The 24,087-nt window shown below is 41.0% G+C and overlaps 2 protein-coding genes across 2 annotated transcripts in view; one reads left to right on the top strand and one right to left on the bottom strand.

The window, feature by feature from the left end:
• Positions 1–95: 95 nt before the first annotated feature.
• LOC143040945 (galactosylceramide sulfotransferase-like) overlaps positions 96–24,087 on the bottom strand; it is a 43,231-nt gene continuing 19,239 nt past the window's right edge. The window contains exons 5-9 of the mRNA XM_076212381.1: positions 23,480–23,578; positions 22,662–22,808; positions 10,515–10,652; positions 2,780–3,007; positions 96–2,486 (exon numbers count right to left, since the gene is read on the bottom strand). Of these exons, the coding sequence (XP_076068496.1) occupies positions 2,367–2,486; positions 2,780–3,007; positions 10,515–10,652; positions 22,662–22,808; positions 23,480–23,578 (732 nt within the window). The 3' untranslated portion in view covers positions 96–2,366. The remainder of the gene's footprint in view (positions 2,487–2,779; positions 3,008–10,514; positions 10,653–22,661; positions 22,809–23,479; positions 23,579–24,087) is intronic.
• On the top strand, positions 16,466–20,393 carry LOC143040963 (uncharacterized). Its single transcript, XM_076212402.1, has 2 exons — positions 16,466–17,224; positions 20,213–20,393. Exon 1 carries the CDS (start codon positions 16,501–16,503, stop codon positions 16,906–16,908), a length of 408 nt encoding a protein of 135 aa, XP_076068517.1. The 5' UTR covers positions 16,466–16,500; the 3' UTR covers positions 16,909–17,224; positions 20,213–20,393.

Genomic DNA, 24,087 nt, shown 5'->3' with positions numbered 1-24,087 from the left:
CAATAATAATAATTGTTGCTTCAAGTTTCATTAACTGAAAACTTGCAACACCACACTAGCTGGTAATGGTCTGTGATCCCTCCTAAAGATATCTTTGGGAGCTAACTCTGGGCACTTGCCTGTGTTATATTTAGCATGAAAGAGTTTCTGTGTCACAAGGTCAGGGTAGTAGAAGGGGAGCTGTCAGCTCTCCATATGTCAAAATGTGTTGGAAATACAGTGGCATCTCCATATATGAATATAATCCATTCCAAAGTCCCATTTTTATCTGAATTGTTTGTTGTGGAATCCATTACAAGCCACACCTAAATATCATATACTCGTATGTGTACATACATCAAAAGGGAATTAAGGTTTTCCTTACCTGTTATGAATCCCATTTCTAGGTCTTGCAACCTTTTCTGTCCTATCTCCTAAGAAGAGGGCAGTGGTTCCCAAACTATCTTACCTGATGCCCCCTTTTTGCTTCCAGTAGACCCACTCGCCCCCATTCCGTCTGTTGTTCATGTGAAATGATTCTTGCATTTATTTCTTAGCATTGTTCAGGAAAACAGATTTCTGATTGTATTAAATTTTAATAATGAAAGGCACTCAAATAAATAATACAGGTTGACGTTCAAAAATCCGGCAACCTCGGGACCTGAGGGCTGCCGGATTTTTGAAAATGCCAGATTTTTGAAGTTTATAATTTTGTATGGTGTACCCCGTATATATTTAAAGAAAATTGCCACTTGTACAGTCCTGTAATGGAAAAAATAAACACTAAGTGAAAAGCAAATGTAATTTTATTTTTCACGAACTAAATAAAATACAGTAAAGATAGTTATACAGAATTTTAATTCAATTCTAATAAAACATATAAAACTGATCCTCCGAAGAATTTTAATGAAACTAAATAAAATACTCCGTACTGTACTTCTTAGGAAAGAAGCTAAATAGCAGATGGGCTTTTTACACATAATGTCGTAAGTTTCACAAATGGTTCGCACAGACACATTATTACCAAGTTTTTTTATATTTCCACTTTGCAATCGATAAAGCATGATGTTTGCGTTTTATGCCACCTTGCTTCTTTGTTGATTACATATTGGGGCTATACAACAAATAAATGCTATAATGAGGAGAATAATGAGAAAAATGAGCAGGATTACTTGTTAGCAGGTGGAAGTGGCAGCTCCAGAAAACAGTGGCGCACCAACGCGGGAAATATGAAAATCAAAATGCTGTCCCAGATTTCTGAAGGTTCCGGATTTTTGAATGTCAACCTGTAGTACATTCTAGAGACATTTTTCAAAGTAACTAAAAAGGAAACATTTGGTTCAAAGGGAGAAAAAAAAAAAGGTTGAACATTAGCAAATTGTGGTTGGTATCAGTGAAGTGTCCAAAATGTGTAAGAACTATCTTAATAGAAAACGGGTTGGAGTGACTGCTCTAATTATATTTTGCATGTATGTAATGGCAGATATTTGTTCTTGAAATGATTTTATTATTTTAATTAAACAAATATTTTTGAGCAGATAACTTCATGCCCCCCATGTATCCTCCTCACGCCTCCCTAGGGGGCTTCCCCCTAGTTTGGAAATCACTGGAAGAGGGAAACAAGATCTTGAAACAGGTTAAAGGGAAATCAACTGATACTCACTACCTCAAAGTAATGCGGCCTCACCTCATTTCTCACTCAATCCATACATGTAACCCCCCACCATACTTCTCAAACCCTTCATCTCGCATTTAAATTTCTTTCTGCCTTCCTTACATTTTTAGCCTGTGTCCTGTAAGTCTTAGGTATAATCACCCCATCTCCAGATACTTATTTCTTATGACACTTTTCATATCCCCAAGACATTTACTTGCTTCTTTCACTGTACAGTTTATTTCCACCCCTACTCCTCCATTCCCTGCTACAACCCCCCAAATACTTAAAACTATCCACTTCCTCCAGCCTCCTTTAAAGGTCAGAGTGCAATAGATGAAGTAATTTTTCAAAACCACCCACTACATTTTAGAAATGGTTTTGTAAACTATCCCAGTCGATTCCACCATCATAATAGTCATATTTTTGTTCAAATACGTGTTTTAAGAGCAGATTTTTGAGGATTTCCAAGAGGCACAACCATTTAGTGGAATGTCATGGGAGTCCACATTGTATATGTCACAAAATTTAATTAAATCTGAAGAAGGTCATTTAGTATTTGAATTATTTTTCTCACCCATCCCATGAGGAACTTGGTATATAATTTTCCAAGAAATAGGAGTTATTCAGATCTTTTCATAATGTACTAATGAAAATTAAAAGGTGAGTTTCCTCCATTTCTATTTATGTCTGATGATGGGAGATATATGGTAAGTCTAATTCATATTTTCTTTTACAATGTTGCGTTAGCATACGACTTCATTCGATTCCGAATTTCTTCCAAAAAGTCCAGTTCCTCAATGACAATTTTTTGGCAAAAATCGTCATTTTGCAAGGATTCGTAGCCCTGCAACTGAAAGAGAAAATACAGGGTTATCAACCATACTAGGCAAAGCTTGATGGTTCATGCAGGGGAGGTAGTTTAAGATCTGCAGAAAGGATATGAAAGTTGCCACAATGTTTTCTTGGTTTATAAAAATGTCTATGTAAACTTGCAACAAAGTTGTCTGGAAAACAAAAGGTTATATGGCATCATATAGCTTTTCTTTCTATTTCTTACTTGGGGTTTTCTTCACCTGTTGTTCCCAGCACGAACAAAACTACTTATGGCTGTTAAATCCATGAATTCTTGAGAGCAATTCTTACCTCAATGTTCAGATAAGAGTGATTGAAAGACCTGGGACGGATTTTGCACTTTTCTATTATCCGTTTGGTTGCCTGTCGAAGGCCTTTGAGTTCTTCCGCCATTCGATCTCTTCCGAACTGTTCAACGAGGTTGTTGAATTTCTTGAGAAAATGGGTGTATACGAGGATATCTGGTTTCAGATAGTATTTCAGTCTTGCAAGATAATTGCCATCCACTTCAATTTTTGTCTGCAACAGACGTACATGTTCTAAAGTTAACATTCTAACTTCAGTGTTTACATAGAAATATTATATTTTTGTTTCAAACCTGCTAACTTTCCTGTGAGTATTTTGGATAATGTCTGTTTTTAGAGTGGAAGGATTATGTGCCTGTTGCTGCCGCTCTTATTAGTATATCATATAATCTTTCTGGAAAGAATTGGCATGAATGTAAAATTTCAACTTGCTGGTTAGAATATATAAATATTATTTCGTTGTGGTTGTGTTTTCTGAAATATTCTCAACTATATGAAAAAAAGACTGGAGAGTGGTGGAGAAAAATTGGTACTGAAGGAGGGAATTAGAGAAAATGAAAGAAACATTTGAAAGTTGCTTCTCCTAATGTAGACTAATATTGGCCAAAGGAGAAATGATCAGATATTTGTTTCATTGAGACCAAGCTGAATGTAAACAATGATGACATAGTGGGAGAAATAAAATATAATATTTGGAGAAGGGATAGATAAGAATAATGGAATGAGTGATAACAGTAGTGAATAGAAACATAAATGTTAAGTGGGAAAAGTCAAGGCTGAAAAAATGGGATCATCTTTTAGATATTTTGCAGCGGGACACTTTTAAACATGAAACTCTGAAAGCTTCCGAGAAGTGCATTGGAGAAAGTCCAAGGTCGAGGAGTGGTGTGGCGTCGCGGGAGACACTGGAAAGTATAGAGCTAGGCCGTGCTGCCTCAGTGGTTGGTGACCTGGACCAATACAAGACTCTGAAATGGCAGACTAGAGCTCTCATGAAATGGATAAGGAGAGGTGTCAAGGGAATCACTAAAGATGTCGAGGGACATTTTAATGCAAATGACCTCAAGCCTGCTAAGCGAGCCCTGAAAAAACTTTGCCCCAAATCTGTGGCTCAGAGGAGCACAATCTGAACAGCTGATGGTGAGCTAGTATTGGGTGAGGAGGGATGTAGCCCCTTTGTCGAGTGCTTTGTGCAGTTGCTCATGGTTGCCCCTCCAAGCGGACAGCTTCCCCTCGATGCTGTTCAGTTGGCAGTCCCTGATTCATTGATAGACAAATCTCTGCCCTCTATGAGAGAGGTGAAAGAGGCTGTAAGTTGAGGGGTGGAAAGGCAGCTGGCATCTGTATTATCAGTGCAGTGTTGCTGAAAGCTGGAGGTGAGGCCATGATCCATGGGTTGTATGCAGTACTGTCTGCTGTCTGATAGTCCATAACCATTCCCTCTGACTGGAAAAAGGGTCTGATTGCCCCTATCTGGAGGGGGAAGGGGGACCGGCAAGACAGGAACAACTACCGCTACATTGCACATCTCAGTATTCCAGGTAAAGTGCTTGCCCATCTATTGCTTTGTTCACATATGGTTAAGGTTCAGTGATCTGAACAGTCTGGGTTCACGCCAGGTAAGTCAATAACTGGTCGGTTCCTTACGCCTCATATTCTTATGGAGCACGGACATGAGTGTCAACAGGGGTTTCTTGCAGCTTATATTGATCTCAAGAAGGCATTTGTCTAAGTGCATCGTGGCGTGCTCTGAAATCTTCTGCGGATCTGTAGGATTCCTGCAAGGATTATTGACTTGATGCCTGGCTTATACTGTGGAACACAGAGTGCTGTAAAACATGGAGGAGGCATATCTAGCTTCTTTCCTGTTAATTCAGGAGTGAGGCAAGGGTGTGTTCTCAGTCCAACACTTTTCAACACCTGCATTGACCTGGTGTTGGACAGAGTTGTCGATCAATGTCGTTGCGGAGCATCTATTGGCAACACCGAGGCCACTTATCTTGTATTTGCTGATGATATTGTCCTTTTGTGGAGTCACTGGAGGTCTTGGTTGCAGCCCTCGAATAACTGCACAGGGAGACGAGACCGCATGGACTTAATGTCTCCCGGACCAAGACAAAGGTTCAGGAGTTTAAGGTCTTAATGGATGACACAATTCAGTCTGCCAGTGCATGTGGTATGGACATTGATGTTTTGGAAAGCTTTAAGGGTAGTGTAGTGCATAATAGTGGTGGGTCATGTCAGAAAATACTTTGAAGGATTGGCATTGTCCATGGTGTTATGGACTCGCTTAACCAGAGTATACGACGATGTCGTTATTTTTGCAGGAGGCCTAAGATTTAAATCTTCAAGTCTCTTGTGCTCCCTGTCATGCTCTGAGACATTATAATGTTGTGAGACATGGACATTAAATGCTGACTTGAAGAGGTGTCTAGATGTCTTTAGTACTAAGAGCCTTTGGAGAATCATGGGGTATCGCCGGAATAGCTTCATATTAAACCAGAGAATGTCCTGTGAGACTCAGTACAGGCCAATTACCAGCATAAATCGTGAACGTCAACTCCGACTATATGGGCATGTGGAACGTTTCCCTGATGTTGGTCCTATTTACGAGGTTGCCTCCACAAGAGACAACCCTTGATGCAGGAGGCGAAAGGGATGACGCCCACAGAATTCATGGCTGGTACAAGTTGATCGAACCTGTTGAGAGTTGGTTGGAGTGGAAACGGTATCTACATGGGAGCTTGCTCAGAGAGACTGTGGGGACTGGTACTGGTGTGTGGGTGAAGCAACGCGCTCCCTGGCATATGCCTCCAATCAATGATGATGCTATGTCCCACTGAACGCAAGAGTGCGGAGTGAGGAGGTGAATCAATAGGGGGAGGAAAAGAAGAATCATATGGGAGGTAATGCACTGTTGAATATAACAATAAACAATTAAATTAACCCCTGGGTTAAAGAAAATCAGGTGTAGGGGTGACAGTACATCAGCAAGATTATATTTAGTATTAACAAAATGGTCCAAGTTTATTAAAGTTTATGCTTTTTTTTCAATTATTTTCTCGAAAATGGTTTCTTTGTTTCTAACTGTTCGCCATTGTGCAGGGTCTAATCTCTTTAGAATTTGTCTGTAGGTGCTCATTATCTCTGATCCAGATTTCGGCTCAACTAAGCCTTCTTCAGGGAGTGTTATTGGTATCTTTGATAGGCAGTATTTAACTACTGATTCAGTAGTAATGGAGGGGAATGCACCATTACTCTGTGTCCTCATGCTGGCTAGTGCTAATAATTCTAGTGCTTGCTCGTTCAAACTTCAATTCCAATCTTTGAGGTATACAGCTTTGAGTATTCTTAATCTTCTTGGGTCCAATGTTAATGAATTTCTAAAATACCAGATTCTTATAGGTACAAGTCCTCGAGTCCCTCATGAAAGTACAGAATACAGAACGATACACACACACGCACACATACATGATCGGCAGAGAGACGGGAACGATTGGAACTCCGGAAAAAACGAAATTTTCGTATATTTAAACTACGAGGGAGTACCTGTGTTGTATTGATAGGGAAGGGGAAAGCTCGTGGTGTAGTGGGAAGGTGAAGAAAAGGGAGAAGGGTAGGGATTACTGAGGAAAATTAAAGAAAATGAGGAAGGGGACGAACGGGCCCCAGAAGTCCGAAGGAATGGCAACAAGAGGTGCGCAGACGATAGAGGTGAAGTCGAAGAGCTTAGTAAAAATGTGGAAATTAGAAATATAGAAAAAAGCAATGCAATGGAAGTTGAAGATAATTATTTCCATGAATTTAACGAGGAAGGAGATGACAACCTCCCTTGATTAGGAAGTCTAAGAGGAAAAACTAGAGAAAATGAACGAACAGTGGGAGGTTAGGTTTAGTCAACTTACATAGATTACACAAAGAGTTGATAAATTGGAAGAACTAAAGGAGAACCAAAACCTAAATAAAGAAGAAATAAGAAGACAGTTAAAAGAAGTAAAGGATGAGAATGAGGAATTAAAGAAAAATAATAAAGAAAATAAAGAGTTCATATCAAAAGATGTACAGCGTTGGAGAAAAGTCCAAGAGAACAACAAAATTGAATTTAGAGATATAGTAAAACAACAGATGAAAGAACAAACTAAGGACACAGTTATTAAAGTGACGAGGGAGAAGGAGAATTTAGTAAGAGACCTAGCGGATAAAAAGAAATGTATAATTATATACAGTCCAAATAGGACTACAAGAGTAAAGGAGGAAAAGGAAAAAGTAAACATATTAGAAGTAGTTCAAGAAGATGAACAAGAAACGGAAAGAAATTGAAGAAATATATAGACTTGGGAAATACAATACAGGTAAGACCAGACCAATTAAGGTTAAATTCAGGTCACAAACAACAGCAGAGAATATTTTAGCAAAAACAGGGAAACTAGCAAAAAGTGATCAGTATAAACTGGTATAGATAAAAAGAGATGAATAAAGAGGATGAGAAAGCAAATAGAATAGAAGCTAAAAAAAAAAAAAAAACGAGAACAGAACAGCGTCAGGCAAAGAGAAATTCTATTGGAGAGTAGTGGATATGAAAGTGAGGAAATGGTTCATAGCAGAGAAGAACGGAAGGGAAACGGAAAACACGATGGAGGTAGAATATTAAAAGTGTCTTACACAACTATAGATGGCTTAATAACAGGCTTAAATGAACTGAATGATTACCTGAAGGAAAAAGAACCGGACATAACGAGAATTGTAGAGACAAAATTGAAAGGTCCACTACCACCCAACAGTGTTGGACATGGTGCATATAATTATTGGATGAGAAACAGAGAGGCAAACCAACGGGGTGAAGTTATGTTCCTGATTAAGAAGGATATAAACGTGAGGAATGTCACATATGGGAAGAATGGAGATGATTATGATGGAAGTTGTGCAGTAGTCGTCACTCAAGTCAAGTCAACCGGGTAGCTGCTTCAATTAGTGATATGGCGAGTGGTTGTGTTACCGTGTTCAGCGCCGATGAGGTACGATCTCTTCATAGTAGAATTGAAGCCTTGGAGGATGCAGTAAAGTGCCTTAGAGAGGAGAATCGAGTTCTCCGCTCGAAGGCCCAAAATACGGAAGACAAAATTAGCTATGAGCTTGGATGGAAAACGACGATAGATAAGATGCGGAATAGTGAAAAAAAGTCCTCACCAGCCCCACTCGTTTGCAAGAACTCGTTTCAAGTTCTAGCGAATCTGCAGGAAGAAGAAACAAATGAAATTCAAAAGAAGGGAAGGGCAGACGCTGGATCCCTGCCCACGGGTAAGATTTTGGTTGTAGGAGACAGTCAAGTGAGGTACATAGACAGGGCTTTCTGCGATAAAGATAGGAAACATAGGACGCAGGTGTGTTTCCCCGGCGCTGGGATAGAAGATGTTAGAAATAGGATTGAAGAGTGTTTAGTAGGGGAAGGTAAGAACCCTTTAGTTTGCTTAAGTGCCAGTGGCAATGATATAGGTAAGTTAGGGAGTGAGGAATTGTTTGCGCGGTTCCGGGATGTGCTAGACAAGATTAGAAATAGGGGAGGTGTTCCTGTTGTATGTGGAATCCTTCCGAGGCGTAGAGTTGGAGGCATGTGGCATTTCAGGGCTATTGCAATGAATTGCAGGCTGGCAAAACATTGTAAGGCCAATGGATGGGCATTTGCCGACAACTGGGACAGCTTTTACGGTAGGAATAATCTATATACAAGGAACGGGGTGCACTTGTCGCCCAGAGGATTTCGGCTCCTTGCTGAATCCCTTGAGAAAGAAGTAGGCACCCTACAGGGTTTTTTCGGGTAGATTACGTGGGAGTAGGGGGGGAAGTATCGGAATATAGTTTAGGCAATAGAAACAACTTAGAGAGGGACTGTGAAAAGAATCACCAAAGTAGGTGGAGGAAAGATAAATTGAAAGTTTACTATACAAATAGCAGAAGCATAATTAACAAAATTGATTTGGTGCGAGGTAAAGCATGCGTAGAAAATTTCGATATTATAGCTATTACTGAGTCCTGGATCAACATGGTTGATAAATATTTCCTTCCGGAAATCGAAATAGAAGGATATAATTTTTTTTCACAAGGATAGGGTTGGCAGGAGTGGGGGAGGTGTAGAACTTTTCGTTAAAAAAAATAAAATAAAATAAACTGTATTATCAACAATTTGATTAAGGAAGAGGACTACGGAATCCATTCGGGTAGAGATTATAGGCAAGAATAAGAAAGTTATTATTGGCGTCTTGTATAGACCTAACCTCAGCATTGAGCAGACTAACCCCCTGATTCATGAAATTCACAGCGTCCCAGTACAAAAACGTTGTGATCATGAGAGATTTTAATTATAGGAACATTGACTGGGAAACTTTAACAGATCTGGAAACAAAGAAATTCCTAGATGTGGTGCATGATAATTTCCCAAAACAAGTGATTACCGATCCTACGAGGGGAGAAAGTACTCTGGACTTAGTTTTAACTAATAATGAGCACCTCATGAGTAACGTAAAAGTGGGAGATAGTCTAGGCTCTAGCGATCATCAAGAAATAAGATTTAATGTTATTTGGAAAGAATTAAAAAGTACGAATAACATCCAAGTACCAGACTTCAGAAGAGCAAAATTTGACAATATAAAAACCTTTTTGAAATTGAATGTGAATTGTCATGCGGACGTTTTGGACATTCTCGAGTCTCGGTGCGTGACCGGGGGTCAGGTCATGGCCAGGGGTCGGGTCACCTTGGGTCAGGTCATTTGGGGACGAGGGCTCAACAGACAGGTCAGCGATTTGGATGAAATGTATAACAATCTGACTGATTTGATTATTAATGCACAAAATAGATTTATCCTCATGAAGTCAATACGGAATAATAGTAATGCTCCCAAATGGATGACGGACAGATTGAAACATGAGATCGGAATGAAAAGAGGACTTTACGTAAAAATAAAAAACGGGGAAACACACCTTAGATGAAGATATAACGAAATGGCAAAGCTGGTTAAAAAGAATACACCTACAGCGAAACGTAATTATGAAATTAAGGTTGCTAGTCAAGCAAAATCCAACCCAAAGAGTTTCTTTCATCTCTATAAAACAAAAAATAAAGAATAGGACCAATTAAAACGATGAAAATGTCATGTTAGAATCACAGGAAAAAATGAGTGGGGAGTTTAACAATTATTTTCTATCGGTGTTTACTAAAGAGAAGGTAAAGTACCTGACTGCGATCCGATTTTCAGAGGGGATGGAGAAAGTAGTCTAATATCAGCATTAGTAAAGTAGTAGTCAAGTAGATTGAAAGACTTAACAAAACACGATGATCGCCACGGAGAGAATAGGGAAACAATATACTAACATTATAAGGAGAAGACTTACGATGTTCAATTTCGGCGTTTTTTTAGTAAGCAAAGTAAATGCAAAATTGTATGCATTTTACAACACAACACAATGTATGCATATATGCTCTACCACGTAGTCTCCTTAGACTGCCTTGCACAAACGATATGACCTCATTGAATAGAACAAGATTGCGGACAGCTCAGGCATCTTTGGCACAAATTGACCCCGTAAGCCCCATAAACAGAATTAAAAAAATACTTATAACTTTTGCTGAAATAAAACATGCAGATTGTGTCACCATAACGAGTCTTTCTACGGGCTATATTAACACACACAATCGTTATTACTACATTCTGCACATCCACACTTACACCGGGAGGGCTTGAATTCAGCTTGAAAATAATGACGTCCTCGAACGACCAGCATAAAAGATTCTTCAGTAGTATAAGGGACTCCTCCATGCGCTCGGCGATCATTACGAGGTCGAACTGCTTGTCTGCTGCCTCCACCTATTTGTAAACAGACAAAACACGATTACTTTTAGTACAGTCGTTTTAACAAATCAATAACAGAGACCATATAGTTCACATTGCTTGGATGTTCACACAAGATTTAACGTACTATGTACGAATCATTCACCCTAGTACCAGCACAACTAGTAAACTCTCACTGCGCATGCGTCGACATTTCATGCATTTTTTTCAATCGTGGTCCAAATGTAGACAAAGCCACAGCGAGGATCTCAATCAGGAATTGGAGAATGGCCGTCACGCACATATTCTATCAATATCTACTTCACACAAATTAATTTACTCTATCTTCACACAATGAAAAATACTAGAACAATAATGAAACAATAATAATGTCATTGTGGTCATTAAGTAAACCTTCTCACTATTTCTTTCCTGTTTTTCCTTATGTTGAGCATTATTTTTAGGCTTCTATTTCGTATGATAGTTTCTCTAATGGTACATTTTACTCGGTGCGGTCATACCACAACCACTGGCGGCTGACGCACATCACATTTGGGTAAAAGCGTTGGTACGTTTGGTTAAAATCACCAAGCTCGTACTTTGTAGCTCAAAGCTAAACACCATTCAAAAACAAAGAATTAGTGATCATCGTTGAGCAATAATCGCACCGAGCAAAAGGTGCCTTATAAGACAGTTATTTGACATAGGATTTTACGTTTAGCAACGCACTGAAATTGTGGAATTATATACTGGCCTTCACCTAAGATCAGTTTATCCTTATTTTCTTCTCTGGATTGCTGCTCGAGGGCCAACATAAACTCACTATGTAGTGAGATCTTCCGTTTTCTGGAAATTTTACAGAATCTACGCCGCCACTACCTAGTAGCAGTCGCAGAGAACGACATAAAGGTACAATGCTTGCTCACGCAACAGTTGGGAATCCGAGGTGGAGTTGGGAAAAGTTCAGCCCTACGGACCAAACACTCCCTCTCAGAGATTCTCATTGTTCGCGCGCACTGGCACTGATGTGACGTCATGGATACGTCACTTCAGCTACCACAATAATTTTGAGTTACAACCTCGTTGTGCCCGAGCCACCTGCCTACTAGCAGCATGGGGCCTTCTGGCCCTATCTCTCTCTAGGCCAGTGATGCCGACCTAGCGTTGAGCGATGAGGATGAGATGAGTGAGGAAAACAGTTACTGGCCATGTCTATATAACCACAGACTCTGTGACCCACTGGCCCTAAGGAGCGGGATTGAGTGTCTGCCCTTAGCATGTCATGCCCCTTATCTACCGTTAAGCGCTATATAACCCACACTTTGGACAGCAGCAGTGCGCCATCTTCCCCTGCTGTCAAATCTTCAAAGCTGTTGAAGACATCTACTGCAGCGATACACGCCCTGTGGCGCAGGAGCCACCCACAAGGAAGGCCTCGTCATTGCGTGCCCCTCCAACCCCAGTATTTACTCCCAGGGCTGACTGCTTAAAGTTCCTGTTTAAGGAGAAACCAGCAGTAGACATAAAGCTTCGTTGGCTGAGTGAGATTAACAGAGATTTCAAGCTTGACCGTAACCTGGGTGAGATGAAGAGGGCAGCGATAAAATATCGGTTTGTTTACATCTCTCGCAACCGCACAGATATCGTTGACAGTGTTACAAAAGGAGAGGTCCTGTCCATCCAACTTGAAGCTCAAGACTCACAGGAAAGGCCTCGTAAATTTCCCACATACCCCCTAACGCGTTACCCTGTCAGCATTGAACCAGCCTTGGCCAAAGAGCTCCCGGGCGTCCACTCAGTCCGACATTTCCACCAGAGTGGTTCACCCATCAACCGCCTTGGTAGTGACTTGGAGCCTTGTACAGTCACCACCACCGAGTGTCTACTTCAGCTTCCTACCATGCCTAGCAGCCGTGGTGATTCCGGTGCTAGGGCACCGGTCATATCTCACGGTATTGCTCCGCAGCCGAACGGTGTGCATGGTGCTCGGGGCCCCATGACTAAATTCTTCCACTGTTCTGAGGAGTTATATCCCTTATTCGTTACCGCCACACAAGCTTTCTACACCCATTACGTCAAAAAGCCATATATTGCGCGTCGTCCGGACACACACACTTAGACAATAGACAATAACAACGTTCAAGCAAAGAGGAAAGCAATGGAGGCCTTGCTTTTCAGAGAAGACCAAGTCCTGAAACTCTACATCAGTATCAACTATCAAGAGATGAACTGGTTGCTCTGCAGCGTTGTGTTTAAACGGATTCCTGGAATAGACTAACGGACAACATTAACCATCAACGAGCGTTGACACCATGTAGCACCTCATTAACAAAATGGTGAAAAAAAAAACTCACAGTACCTTCCATCAGTCTTACAGTTTGCACAGGACCTTTATTGATGGATGGTCAGCAGTCGCAAACCAGCAACCTCCCACCATACACAATGCTCTCACCACCCACTAAAATATCGTGCACTCCGACCAGCACTCTGCCCTACTGAAGAATGATGAAGAAGACGAGGAGGCCATAACCGAACAAGAGCTGCGACTCCTCCTAGTGATGATGGCATCATGTATGCCGTGCTTCTAGTACTCCTGGACATACCTGGAAGCCCTCTCCTCCAACTGTACCTCTGCTACCGCCTGGGATACGTACCACGGGCCTGGACGCACAGCACAATAGTAACGATTCCTAAATCTGGCACTGACAAATTCCGACCTGTATCTCCCACCTCCTGTTTTTGCAAGGTATTGGAACGCATTCTTCTATCACGCCTGACGTTCCGGATACGAGATAAGCACTTGCGTAGACTGTGCGGCTTCCTGCCCCAACGAGGAACGCACCACTACGACATGGAACTCTACACTCGCCTCTGTCCCACTAGTGTAATGGCTTTCATTGATATGAAGAATGCATTCAACATCGCAGACAGAGACATTATCCTAGACCAACTTGTTGACTTTGGTATTAAAGGGAGTTTACTGAGATGGATAAGAGGATACCTGCGGTACAGAAAAGCTCGTGTAGTGTTTAAGGGAGCGTACAGCGATGCTAGGAAGTTTGAACTCGTTACTCCACAAGGTGGTGTACTCAGTCCCTTTTTGTTTAATATCTTTATGCATCACTTTCTCTCCCTTCTTCCTGACATCGATGGAACAATACTCATTTGTTATGCAGACGACATATGCATTCATTCAAGATTTCCGCAAGAAATTCAACACTTCACTTATTCCACTTATCCTACTCCTCATGTGGGTTTGTTATCTCACCAGCAAAGGGCAGATTTTTATCTTTTCGCCCAGCAACAACTCTATCAGATCTCACCACAGGTAACACCATTGTGCCATTGTGCACGCAGTACTTCTACCTGGGGCGCCGGTTCGTATTACATCTTCTATCCCAGCAAGACAACGCGTGTATCCTGTTGTCCAAGACCTTCTAATTAGGCTGCAGAGACGACTGACTCATCTCAGGTGGTTAACCAAAAATGTTGCTAGTATCAACCCCTGTCGCCAGAACTATATACATAGCATTCATTCGATCTGTGGTCGATTACCTTTCGCATTTTGTCAGCTTTCCAGAATTATTTTGCAGCCACTTAAAAAAAAAAAAAAAAAAAAAAAAAAGTCTCATCTTGGGTTGCCCTTCCTCAACCAGGATCGTCAATATACAGTAAGAACATCGTCATCCACCACTTGTAGAAAGAATATACTCAAATATCACCTACTTCACAATCGTGTCTGTATTACTCTCACTTGTCTCCCCACTATTGTCACATAATCCAGACCTCGTTTGATCTGGCGGAGCCTCGCCCTCAACTTCGTCCCGGCGACTGCTCACTGGTCAACTGCATCAGTGCACCCAGAGGCTTAAGATTCACATCTTGGCGGAGAACGAGGTCCCTGGCCTCCCACCTTGGCAGACCCCCATGCCAGCAGTCTCATATACTCCAACTACCAAGTCTGATTTGTCGCAGCACCAAAAACAACTAACCTTGGAAACCATCGCCGGACTATAATCTTCTCTACGCGAGACTCACCATCTTTTCACCGACGGCTTTTTGCAGGGGAAAGACAATGCTGGCTGTGTACTCCCCAGTATGGAACCACCACAAGGGGGCTGGGCAGGCCGTCGACTCCCTAACTTGTCAAGCTCCACGTATTGTTAGTTGTATGGGCTCTTGGATATTGTTACTTTGCTGACACGGACCAAAGACAACAGCTTGATTACCTGCAACTCTCAGTCAACTCTCCGCGCTCTCTCATCTACCAGTCCTGTAAACCAACAAGTGGTAACAAAATTATGCGACAATTGGCCACAACCCGCGAGAATTCACAGGTGGTACATCTCCTGTGGATTCCATCCCATATCGGACTCCTGGCCAGTGACACCGCTGATCGGCTGGCGAGGACTGTCTGTAGTATAGATCCACCAGCTGCTACCTCTACTACTGCCCTCCTACCCTCTTATAACCGGATGGTATGACAAGAACCTTTTTCTCTTCCACATAAGTATAGACGGAGTGGACTTATGGTGAGACGACACAATGTTGTGAGAGCCCGACTCTGGCTTGGCTATAGACAAGTGTGGGAGGTGGATGAGACCGGAAATGTGCCGAGGTACTCATCGTGCAGGCTACGCGACGCCCTTAATGCTAACAGTTTCCAGCACCACTGCATTGAGTGTCCCATGGTAGCCCCTTTGATACCTCACCGACAATCAGTTCTTGATGTTTGTAAATATTTGCTTGAAGGTAATCCTTTGGAAGTAATCCTTTTGCAACACCCGCACTTTGGCGGGTGTTAACATGGCAGCTCCGTATCCATCACCACCTGTCATCCCCATCCATAAAGTTGTCTAATCATTTCTTAAAACAACTGATAGTTTCAGCACTTACTACATGGTTACTAAGTTTATTCCATTCGTCGACCACCCTATTAGTAAACCAATTCTTGCCTATTTCCATTTTAAACCTAAATTTGTCAAGTTTATAAACATAACTGCGAGTCTTGCCTTTGTTTTAATATGATGACCTTGTTTGCATCATCCTTGTTAAAGCCTTTGATCCATTTAAACACCTCTATTAGATCACCCCGCACTCTGCGTCTTTCCAGAGAGTGTAAGTTAAGGTGCCTAAGCCTCTCTTCGTAAGGTAAATTTCTGAGTCCATGTATCATTTTGGTCATTCTTCTCTGTACTGATTCTAGTGAATTGATGTCCATTCTGTAGGACGGAGACCAAAACTATACCGCATAGTCAAGGATGGGTCTAACTCTCGCTAGATAGAGTTTAATCATTACCTCTGCACTTCTATTAGTTACCGTCCAAGCAAAGAAACCTAATGCTCTGTTACCTTTATTGTTGAACGTCTAGATCTCCGAGAAGACTAAATCCACCACCAAAATCTCCTAGATCTTCATCTACCACCTCTACACATACTATCAGCACTGCACATATGCATCTCGGTGCATATAGGAGTCAACGGGTACTTTGATCTCACTTTGTCACGGAAGGGTCATCCCGCGGTCATCTATGGTCAAGTCTCTATTGTTCGGACCAGGGCGTCAACCTTACGACCAACACCTGGACGCCGATATCGACACCTCAGAAACCAAAGCGATATTGCCATTCAATATTGAAATCCTTTTTCCATTGGGATATGTCCATCCTGTCCAAACCTCGGACAACTATAGTACATATGTATATGCAAATTGTAAAGTATTTAAAACCTATACTGATCTCTAATATTTGCTAAAACAGCATCTTGTAAATAAATGATATCTCGTCGGCAACCTAGCGACGAGCCATGTATATAAACACCTCCTGTCACAAAATAAAGAAGAAGACCACAGAGAGAGATAGACGCTGCTCGCCACGTTTATTTTATGCCTCCGAAACACCGCTCAAACTACCAACCACGTTACCACTCCAAACCATATGTTGGACAAGACCATACAACATATCTGGCGGCAGCGTGGGATACAACATATCTGGAGGCAGTGTGGGATACAACATATCTGGAAGCAGCAAGTCGAATCAACAAGCAAAATCAGCAAGCACAAGATCCCAGAGCAGGAGCGCTGTGGAACCTACCCAGCGCCACCAAGCCCATCAACTCAAAACTCGCTGTGAGCCCTACTCATCGAAAGCGGACAAAAGCTCACAAGCCATCAACTTCGCTGTGCGACCAACCCAGCGAAAGCGGACAAAAGCTCACAAGCCATCAACTTCGCTGTGCGACCAACCCAGCGAAAGCGGACAAAAGCTCACAAGCCATCTCCCTCGCTGTGTGAGCCAGCCCAACGCACCGGACAAGTTCATCCCAGCGACCCAGCCCAGCAGCCGGCAACGAGACAAAAGCCCATCTCCCTCGCTGTGAGCCAGCCCAGCAGCATCGGTCAACACCTCAAGGAAGTATCGCTCTCACGTCCGAAAGTCGGGCCGACACCTTTCAAAACTGAACAAATTCCACAAACGAACTAACCCATTTGTCACCCTTCTCATTCTTTTCAATATTTCCAGATCTGCACCATCGCACCAAATTCCATCGAACTATTCAACTTCCACCTCTTGTGAACCCTTCACCATCGCATCATACCCGTCAGCACTGTAAGTAGATGCTTGTACTTTTATTGGGGCTAGGTGTAGCTCTAAATTGTTGTGTGAGTGAGTTCGAGTGAAGGCTATCCAGTGATTTTTTCATGTTTTTTTGCAAAGCCTTAAATTCTTTTAGTGATATTTTTTTTCCTTTTTGTACGAAAGTGTGCATGACCCATTCACAATCCCACGTTTCACACCATTACAACACTCGTTCCAAAATGGCAGCACCAAACGAAAATACCACACAGTCCTCGCCAAATCAAAACACAAACCCAACCATCGCTCAACCACACATGCAACGTTCTGCAACAAATCTACTAACACTCCTTCAGCATGACAACACTCTTCCCAAGTTCAACGGGACAAACATCGCCATCCACACTCTGTTAGATGACGTCCGTTCGGAAATACAGCGCACACAGGTGCAAGACGATATGACTAAAGTCGCGGTCCTTAAAAGTCGCATCGATTTCAACGACACCTTAGCAAGCGACATAATATAATCAGACGCGTTCCAACAGCCACAGACCTTCCAAAATTTCGTTGATGAGTTCAAGAAATCTTTCGCCCCATTTGAACAGTTAGGCTCTCTCTCTCCCTTCTATACACTCGGAACAAACTTTAACACACAACCTTATCTCACCAAAGAAAGAGCAGTCAGAGAGGCGAGTCAGTTCAAGGAAGAACTAAAAGACGCACTCATTTCTTCACCTTGGGTTACAAATAACACAATCAGCCTAGATCACGTACTCTCATTATTTGGCTACATAAAACTGATCTCGCGCCTTCACCCAGAAACACTGAAGAAAATAGAAAACATTCCCTTTGATCCAGACACAACACTCGTTGACTTCTCTAGAAAATTTTCGGACACGTCAACGACAAAAACACAAATTCAACAACAACAAATCCCCCTCACACCCCCACTCACACCCCCACCCACTCCCACAGTAGCAAAAATCTCACAAGAACATCACACTAGAGGTAGACACATGTCACAAGAACATCACACTAGAGGTAGACCCATGTCACATGAACATCACACTAGAGGTAGACAAATATCACGCACACGATCACGACAGCGTTCACAATCTAGGAGACCATTCTTTTGCAAAATCTGCAACATACCAGGACATAGCACAAACAGGTGTTATTACAGACAACCAACTAGCTACTGCTCATATCACGGACCAGCTTTTCACGACACAACATTATTCCTGGCGCTAATGCACTGTTTCCTGGTTTTAATGTCCGAACTCACTAGAATTCCCAATTCTCTCTCGCACTCAGTTTTCTCTAAAAGCATGTTAACTAAGCTGTATCTATTTTCGGGTTTGTGTGGCCCTACGTTTAACACGCTACACTTAGAGATATTGAAGTTCATTTGCCATTTCACCGACCATGTAAACAATTTGTTAAGATCATCCTGCAGAATCTCTGCGTCGTCTCCTGGCCTAATTAGGCGTCCTATTTTAGTGTCGTCCGCAAACTTACTAACATCACTATTTATCTCGTCGTCTAAGTCGTTTATGTACATAATGAACAACAAGGGACCCAAAACCGAGCCCTGGGGGACCCCACTAGTAACATTGCCCCACCTAGATTTTATTCCATTTATTGTGACCCGCTGTATTCTGTTATTAATCCAAGCTCTAATCCATTCTAACACTTCCTCCTATGCCATGGGCTTTGATTTGATTTAGTAGTTTCTGGTGTGGCATCTTGTCGAACGCCTTGCTAAAGTCAAGGTAAATAATATCGTAATTATCATTGTTATCTGACGCCTTATATACTTTAGTGTAAAAGGATAGAAGATTACTCACACATGACTTACCCTTGGAAACACCATGATGTGAATCACGAATGAAATTATGTCTTTCGATGTGTTCTCTGAGTCTATTTACTATTACCGATTCAAGCATTTTTCCTATAACCTATGTCAAACTGATTGGCCTGTAGTTGCATATAGACGATCTGTCTCCCTTCTTAAAAACATGAACAACGTTTGCTTGTCTCCAAGGAGTAGGCACAAAACCAGTATGTACCGATTTATTAAATATTTCAGTTAACTGGTCGCAGATTTCAAATTTACACTCCTTTAGCATTTTCGGAAAAATTTCGTCAGGACCCGGGGATTTTGTAGTTTTAAGTCTTTCAATCTGCTTGACTTCTACTTTACTAATGCTGATATTAGATAGACTACTTTCTTCATTCCCTCTGAAAATCTGATCGCAGTCAGGTACTTTATCTAACCTCTCATTAGTAAACACCGATAGAAAATAATTGTTAAACTCCTCACTCATTTTTTCCTGTGATTCTATCATGACATTTTCATCGTTTATAATTGGTCCTATTCTTTCTTTATTTTTTGTTCTATAGAGATGAAAGAAACCCTTTGGGTTGGATCTTGCTTGACTAGCAACCTTAATTTCATAATTACGTTTCGCTGTAGGTGTATTCTTTTTAACCAGCTTTGCCATTTCGTTATACCTTGATCTAAGGTGTATTTCCCCCCGTTTTTATTTTGTACGTAAATTCCTCTTTTCATTCCGATCTCATGTTTCAATCTGTCCGTCATCCATTTGGGAGTATTACTATTTTTCCGTATTGACTTCATGGGGATAAATATATTTTGTGCATTAATAATTAAATAATTTAGATTGCTATACATTTTATCCAAATCGCTGACCCGTCTGTTGAGCCCTCGTCCCCAAATGACCTGACCCAAGGTATGCATATTACCCTCCGTGACACGACCTCTAGTCATGACCTGACCCCCGGTCACGCACCGAGACTCGACAATGTCCGAAACTGTATATAATTAATTCTGTCAGTTATAGTTCGGAAACATCTTGTATCGTTGATAATCTGTAAATAGCTACCTGTTTTTTTTTTTTTTACTATATTTGGCGCTACTTGAGAGTAATAATGAGGACTGCCTGTTGTACAGGTCGACCAGCTGCTACTACTACTACTACCTTCCTACCCTCTTACTAGGGGATGTTACGACAAGCTGCCAGATTCCCTGCTCGCCAATGTAGCAGTGCTGAGAAGGTTCCAATTATGTCCATCCAACACTACGAGAATTCCTCTTCCGCATACGTTCAGATGCAGTGGACTTATGGTGAGACGGCACAATGTAGTGAGTGGCCTCCTCAGATCCGGCAACCACACAGTGTGACAGGTGGGTGGGACTGGAGACGTGCCGAGGTACCGGACGTGTACTCGTACCTAGGCAGACGTGTTCTCTGCTATATAGGCTCCTAGCCAATCGTGGTCACCACCCCTTGCAGAAAGGAATCAATTGGATTACTCTTATATCGGCTCTTAGCCGATCGTGGTCGACGACCCCTACAGAAAGGAATCATTGGGATTCCTCCTATATCGGCTCCTAGCCGATCGTGGCAGAAAACATCCCCGAAAGTAACGGGAATCTCCGTCATCATCATATATTAACCCTTTCGGTCGGTTCTTTAACACCCCTGACATAAGAATCTCAGAAAGTGATTGTTATTCACAACCACCATCGTAAGTAGGTAATTGCCCTACCTTCTCCAATCTTAACAAAAGTGTATAAAGTTATCCTAAAGTGTATCTACTCATTGTTGATCTTCCGTCATCATCATATATTAACCCTTCCGGTCGATTCTTTAACACCCCTGACATAAGAATCTCAGAAAGTTATTGTTATTCACAACCACCATCGTAAGTAGGTAATTGCCCTACCTTCTCCAATCTTAACAAAAGTGTTATAAAGTTATCCTAAAGTGTATCTGCTCATTGTCGATCTTCGGTTATCACTGTAGTGAATTTTAAATTGAAATAATATCCTCTCCTTAAAGAAGTATTGAACATTCTCCGCTTCTCACACTCACTAGTTAATTGTGTGTAATTAAATTTATTAGTAAAATATTGAATAGTGGTATGGTTATCGCTAGAATTTTTAATACATAAGAAATATTTCATAATAAAATAACGTTTGTTAAATGTACATGATCCTCCTTCCTCTGATTTGATAAAGAACCTAAATCTCAATCCCGTCATTCTCGTTGATTTAGGAAAACATTACTAAAGTAATTAAAGCCTAGGGGAGTGACGTGATAGTGTGTGTCGTATGTGTGTTTATGCCGTGTGTATTTATATATACACCTGTACACACACACACACACACACACACACACACACACACACACACACACACACACACATATATATATATATATATACATATATATATATATATATATATATACTTCATTGAAAGTGGTGGCTAATTGTGCATTTATTATTTTCTTAAATGTACTTTCCATATGTCTTACTATACACTTATATTCCTTTGAAAGGAGGTTTATCACTTCACTGTAGGTGGTCATGTTTGCTAAAGCTTTCTCATTCCTTCATAATTAGCCTTTCTAAAGTCAGGTGCCAATATATATTCTTACGATTCATTTCTTTCCATTTAAGGCTATATCTTATTTCTTGATGAAGGCTACCTAGTCTATCACCCACTAATACGTTACTTAATATATCGTCCTTTTTTCAATAAGTCCAAGGTATTATCCCACCTCATAGGCTCAGCAATCAAGTGGTTTAAGAAATGATCTTGTACCACATCTAAAAATATGTTGCGCCTCCTGATCTACTATCAAACTGTTCCAGTCAATATTCCTAAAATTAAAATCTCCCATGATCACAATATTTTTGTACTACGACGCCCTGCAAAGGTTTTCTCTTCTATATTCAGGTTAGGAGGTCTATAGTGAACCCCAATAATAAGTTTTCCTCCTTGCTTATTATCTCCACCCAAATTGTTTCCGTGCCCACCTCATCCTTAATCGAATTGTTGATAATGCATTTAGCTGTGCTTTGAACGATTATTACTTCGCCTTCCACCTTTTCGTGCCTTGTCTATCCTTGTGAAGTAGCGATTGTCTCTCATTTCCATGATGAAAATAAACTGAGATCGCCATTAGCATTTGTTTCTAGCTTTTTTTTCTAATAATAACAGACAAATGAAAAAGGAAGTTACGAAATCCTATAATGTATAAGAACATAAGAACATGAGAATGAAGGAGACTGCAAGAGACCATAAAGCCTACACATGGCAGCTCCGTATCCATCACCACCTGTCATCCCCATCCATAAAGTTGTCTAATTGTTTCTTAAAACAACTGAAAGTTTCAGCGCTACTACATGGTTACTAAGTTGATTCCATTCGTCGACCACCCTATTAGTAAACCAATTCTTTCCTATTTCCTTTTTAAATCTAAATTTGTCCAGTTTATAACCATTACTGCGAGTCCTGCCCTGTTGTTTTAATATGATGACCTTGTTTGCATCAACCTTGTTAAAGCCTTTAATCCACATATATAATAGATTGTTTGCTTGTTCCACCCAGCAACCACCCTAACTCGTCTGCAACCAACAAGACAACGCACGCTCTTACCATTTCATGTATCTTCATGAGGTTGTTCATATGTTCCCGGTGGATTCCAAGATCAAAGGCCATCTGGTTGAGTCCAAAAGTTTTATTATGTGGAGGTGAAGTCCTGTTATGAGTCCTAAGGAATTCCTTCATTCCGTTTGCGCTTTTCTAAAAGAGACGGCCTCCAATAAGAACAGGCACAAAACTTAAATTCTTTTCAAAATTGCTTAGATAGTGTAGAGAAATAATCGAAAGCAAATGTTAAATCAAACTGGAAAGAGGTTAAAAAATGTCGAAGTGGAGCAATGTTAAAACTAAGGGGGATCTTCATAAAAGACGAAAGATTACTTGGACAAGGCTCCTCATGCCTACGTTAAACACATTCTGCTCAGCAACGTGATCAGTGTCGCCGTGAAAACCATGCCTACACTGTGACGCGACATGAGGTCATCGCGTTTGTGATTTACATCATTATGCATATTATCACGAAGCGTTAGAGAAAAAATAATGTCAACAGATAAGTAGATATAAAGAATAAAAGGGTAACTTTCCACTCTCATTCATTAGTACGTTTATACTTATTTTCCTGAACGATCCATCACACTGAACGACCATGGTGCTATTGCACATCCTTGGCACAACTTTATAAGTATATTACCTCGAACCATTCACTTTGATTACTTATTCTAGATCATACATTTGCTCTCTTACCCTCTGCCCTTCCATTTCGGAAACGTAGGCTTAGCTCAGATCAGGACAACCTTGGTGTAAGTGCTAATGGAGGGGATAGAAATCACAAATGAACTACCTGTAACACACACAAAATATTTTCTACTGACCGGGCCAAGGCCCATGTAGTAGTAGAGAGACTTGAACTGGGACACGGGTTCTCTGACGATGGTGAAAAAGACGGAGTTGTTGGGCAGGATGGACGCAACCTGAAAGCAATATCATGTGTTAATATTTTTCATTTCACCAATTACGTTCCAGAAGTAGTCACATGAATACAGTACCGTCTGGATCAGGGGTCACCAATCTACGGCCCGCTGTCGCACTGTTACAATATATAAAAACTCATAGTTTGTAGATATAATCGAAATCTGAAAATGCTGTTTGGGTGGTGATGACGATGTGGTAACGCACGTTGCGCTAAATCAGAGGAATATATATATATATATATATATATATATATATATATACTTATACATATACATAGGTATACATATATATATATATATATATATGTATATATATATAAACATATATATATATGTATATATATATATAAACATATATATATATATGTATACTTATATATATATATAATACACACACACACATACACGGACACACGCACACACACACACACACACACACACACACACACACACACACACACACACACACACACACACACATATATATATATATATATATATATATATAT

This window comes from Oratosquilla oratoria, chromosome 2, assembly GCF_046742065.1.
Source record: "Oratosquilla oratoria isolate Oo_2021 chromosome 2, ASM4674206v1, whole genome shotgun sequence".
NCBI classification, from domain to species: Eukaryota; Metazoa; Arthropoda; class Malacostraca; order Stomatopoda; family Squillidae; genus Oratosquilla; species Oratosquilla oratoria.
Note: the sequence above shows the minus strand (reverse complement) of the source record. Positions and strands in the feature narration are given on the sequence as shown.